The sequence below is a fragment of the Coffea eugenioides genome, unplaced genomic scaffold (assembly GCF_003713205.1).
Source record: "Coffea eugenioides isolate CCC68of unplaced genomic scaffold, Ceug_1.0 ScVebR1_2542;HRSCAF=3590, whole genome shotgun sequence".
NCBI lineage: Eukaryota > Viridiplantae > Streptophyta > Magnoliopsida > Gentianales > Rubiaceae > Coffea > Coffea eugenioides.
The window spans coordinates 74,189-79,045 of NW_020863038.1; the positions used below are offsets into that span (position 1 = coordinate 74,189).

At 39.0% G+C, this 4,857-nt stretch overlaps 1 protein-coding gene across 1 annotated transcript; it reads right to left on the bottom strand.

The window, feature by feature from the left end:
• Positions 1-2,870: 2,870 nt before the first annotated feature.
• LOC113756914 lies at positions 2,871-3,422 on the bottom strand. Its single transcript, XM_027300387.1, has one exon. It carries the CDS (start codon positions 3,420-3,422, stop codon positions 2,871-2,873), a length of 552 nt encoding a protein of 183 aa, XP_027156188.1.
• Between the last annotated feature and the right edge of the window lie 1,435 nt (positions 3,423-4,857).

Genomic DNA, 4,857 nt, shown 5'->3' on the forward strand with positions numbered 1-4,857 from the left:
TTACCCATTCTTATTAGTTTAAAATGAATTCTCTAAATCTCCGATTAGTCGTGCCAGCGCGACTTTTGAAAAATTTAAACACGTAAACGATAAACGTTTAATTTAAGAAAAATTCATGCTAAAATAATAAAATTAAATAACACCAAATGCAAATAAATTTAAAATAGGCTGAATGAAGAATAAAAATATGGTTCCTCACATCCTCTCCTCCTTAAAAGAATTTCGTCCACGAAATTCATACTTTAATTCGAAAATAGGTCTGGATATTTCTCTCAAATCTCTTCTTCTACCTCTCAAGTTGCTTTCTCTATTCCGTGATTCCTCCATATAACTTTTACCAAAGGGATTTGCTTATTCCTCAGCTCTTTTACTTTGCGATCCAAAAGTTTCATTGGTTTCTCCTCATACGTTAGTGTCTAGTCAATCTCGATATTTTCTGGTTGCAGTGCAAATTGGGTGGTTGTTCTAACTTATAGGCCACGTTTCCTACACGTTGGAGAATCTTATAGGGTCCTACAAATTTTAGTTGTAACTTTTTTCCTCTTCCTGCCATCAAACTCGCTTTTAGAGGAGTGATCTTAAGGAAAACTTGATCTCCAACTGCAAACTCCAGATCCTTCTTTCGATTATCTGCATAACTCTTTTGACGGATCTGAGCTGTTTGAATCCTTTGGCGTATCAACTTCATCTTTTCATATGCCTGCTCAATCCATGGTACTGCAGTTGGGTCTAAGATCTTCCTTTCACCTATTTCATCCCAACAAATCAGAGATCTACACTTCCGGCTATAAAGAGCCTCATAAGCAGCTATTTGAATGGATGAATGGAAGTTATAATTATAAGCAAATTCCACCAATGTTAAGTACTTACTCCAACTTTCTCCAAAATCCAAAATACATGATTTTAACATGTCCTCAAGAGTCTGAATTGTCCTCTCTGACTGTCCATCCGTCTATGGATGGTAGGTAGTACTAAAACTCAATTTAGTTCCTAGCATTTCTTGCATCTTCTGCCAGAATCGAGAAACAAACCGAGGGTCTCGATCGGACACAATACTCACTGGTATTCCATGTAACCTTATAATTTCATCCAAATATAGCTTAGCTAGTCTCTCCAGTGAGTACTTCATACTAATCGGCAGAAAATGAGTAGATTTGCTCAATCTATCCACTATTACCCAAATGGCGTCGTGAGTTCTTTGTGTCCTTCGTAATCCAGATACAAAATTCGGGGTGATATTTTTCCATTTCCACTCGGGTATCTCCAAAGGCTGCAATAGGCCAGATGGTTTTTGATGCTCGGATTCAACCTGCTGATAAATCAAACAAGTCCAAACATATTGAGCAATTTTCTTTTTCATATTCTCCCACCAATACAAACTCTTCAAATCTTCGTACATTTTATTTCCTCTAAGATGTACCGTATATTTAGAACGATGAGTTTCTTCTAAGATTTTTCTTTTTAGCCCTTCATCTTTCAGCACTACTATGCGATATCGAAACCTTAGTACACAATTTGATCCCAAATTAAAATCTGACTTTTCTCCTTTTTTAATTTTCTCCAAACACTTTTGTACCTCTGAATCCTTCTCTTGTGCTTCCTTGATACAATATAATAAAGTAGATTTCACAATAATGTTCCCCAGGATTACCTTTCTTAGTTCAAGACGAGGGTTCCAAACATTGATTTCTTCTAACAAGTGCAATTCTTTAATCATCAATCTAGCCACTTGCACTTTACGACTTAAAACATCGGCTACCACATTAGGTTTTTTCGGGTGATAATTAATCGTACAATCATAATCTTCCATAAATTCACCCATCTACGTTGTTTCAAATTTAACTCTTTTTGGGAAAACAAGTATTTAAGACTCTTGTGGTCTGTAAAAACCTCAAATGTCACCCCATATAGGTAATGTCTCCACTTCATCAATACAAACACTACCGCCGCTAACTCCAAATCATGAGTTGGGTAATTTCTCTCGTGAGGTTTTAACTTTCTAGAGGTATAAGCAATCACCCTCTCATTTTGCATCAATACACACCTCAATCCTTCTTTTGAAGCATCCGTGTAAACCACAAAACTATCTTTCTCGTTAGGTAAGGCTAAAACAGGTGCCCTTATCAAACGTCTCTTCAACTCATGAAAACTCTCTTCATACTTAGAACTCCACATAAAGTTTCTATTCTTCTTAGTCAACTCAGTCAGGGGTCCCGTAATCTTAGAAAAATCTTTGATAAACCTCCGGTAATACCCCGCTAACCCTAAGAAACTTTCAATTTCAGTAGGGTTTTTCGATTGCTTCCACTTAGAAATTGCTTCAACTTTGGTTAGATCTACCTTAATTCCTTCCTTGGAGATTATGTGACCTATGAAAGTTATTTCCTTCAATCAGAATTCACATTTACTGAACTTAGCATACAATTGATGTTCTCTCAAGGCTTGCAAGACAATTCTCAAATATTTCTCATGATCCTCCAGAGTCTTAGAGTATACCAGTATATCGTCAATAAACACCACCACAAATTGATCTAAATAGGGTTTAAAGATTCAATGCATTAAATCTATGAAAGCTGCAGGAGCATTAGTTAATCCAAACGGCATCACCGCAAACTCAAAGTGCCCGTACCTCGAATTAAATGCAGTTTTAGGTATATCTTTTTCCAAAATCCTCAATTGATAATAACCCTGAGATCCAACTTTGAGAATACTACTGCCCCTTGCAATTGGTCAAACAATTCATCAATGTGGGGTAAAGAGTACTTGTTTTTAACGGTAACATCATTCAAGTCTTGGTAGTCTATACATAATCTTAAGCTCCCATCCTTCTTTTTAACAAATAATACTGGAGCTCCCTATGGAGAATTATTTTATCTTATAAAGTCTCGCTCTAGTAAATCCTGCAATTGCAACTTTAGTTCTTTTAATTCAACTAGAGCCATTCTATAAGGTATTTTAGAGATAGGCGCTACCCCTGGAACCACATCAATTTTAAATGCTATCCCTCTTTCCGGTGGCAATGACTCTAGTTCCTCAGGAAACACATCTGGATAGTCCTTTATCACTGGCACATCCTCTAACTTCACCTTATCACTAGGAGTATTTATAAGAAAAGCCAAATATCCTTGACCTCCCTTACTCAACATTTTTCTAATTCGAATTCCTGAAATAAAGGCAGATGAAGCTAGTCTACCCGTTACATCCAATTTTAGGGTTATCTCTCCCAGAATACATAGTTCTACCGTTTTCATCCTACAATTAAACTGAGCAGTGTAGCCAACTAACCAACCCATACCTAGGATGACATCATACCCCTTAATAGCTAAACCCATCAAATCGGCCAATAATTTTAGCACTCCAACCCATATCTCGCAATTTCTATACACCAAATTGGCAATTAAACTTTGATCTCCAGTAGGCATTTTAACCTCTAAGTCATAGGGTAAGTTGATCGGTCTCACGTCTACCCTACTCATGAATTTAGGATTTACAAAAGAATGTGTCGCACCAAGGTCAATTAAAACTTTAGTTAAACGGTGGAACATAAGAATCATACCTCTAACGATCTCAGTGGAATCGGGAACCTACTGATAATCTAATGCATAAACCCTAACCGGCACATTGGGTCGACTTTCTCCAACACTAGATTGTTTAGATGCCGATTTTTCTGGCCGTTGAGTACCACCTCCATCCTTCGGCACACTTGGACATCTTAAGAGCTGATGGTTGGCACTGTCATAATACAGACACTTTCCCGATTTCCTCCAACATTCATTCTCCGTGTGGTTGGGTTTACCACAATAGCCACAAACAACTTGAGGAGCTACAGCCTGTCCACTAGGAGGTGTTCCTCTCGATTGATCTCGTCTACTATGGTCTCCTCTTGATATAGCCCCTCTTGGTGTTCCAGATGTCTTTACTTATCTTGTTCCTCTTCCTATTTTTGGAGGTGGAGCACCCTTATCCGCTTGTCCAGGAGGGTTATTAGGAGCGCCTCTTTTCTTTGCACGAAAATCTCTAACTTGCAGTTTTGCACTCTCGACTTGCTGCACTTTCTCTAGGGCCTCGGTGAAAGTGGGGATTTGAGCTGCCGCTAGCCCCTCTTGAATCTCCATATTTAGCACTTGTACGAATCGTCTTATCCTTCTACTCTCAGTGGCCACTAGCTTCGGAGCAAACCTAGAAAGCTTAGTGAATCGCTCCTCATAGTCAACCACGCTAGAAGTCCCCTGTCTCAACTTTATAAATCCATCCTCCCTTTTCCCTTGAATCATGGGTGAGAGAAACTTCCCATTAAATTCTCTCACAAAATTTTTCCAGGTCCAAGGGGTCTGTGTTTTTTCTCATTTTCCCTTAATCACGTTCCATCAAGCACGTGCCGCACCCTCAAAATTGAAAGACAACGAAATTCACTCGTCTCTCCTCAGTGTAGTATAAAGCGGTAAAGATGTTAGTCACTATCTCCAGCCAATTCTCCGCTATTTTGGGATCAGCTCCCCAAGAAATTTATGCGGGGCAAACTTCAAAAATCGCTCCAAGGCTCTATCCTCCCATCTTTCCTGAGCCCCAGGCTGATTAACAGGTCCTGGATCTTGACGCTCTGCTAACTGTTCTAAGATATCAGTCATACGGTTAATAGCAGTAACTACTTGGCTGTCCTCTTCGTTTACTTGCCCTTGGCTCGGCCCAGTTGTCGATCATTGATCATCTCCTTGAGTTTGGGGTTGCCTAACCCCACGCCCTCGGCCCCTTCCACTTCTTCGGCCGTCCATAGTCTTAGTAATTTTCTAAAGGCATAGACGTAAGATAAATATGCTTAAGCAGAGTTTAAAATGACACTTTAATTATACAAAACGA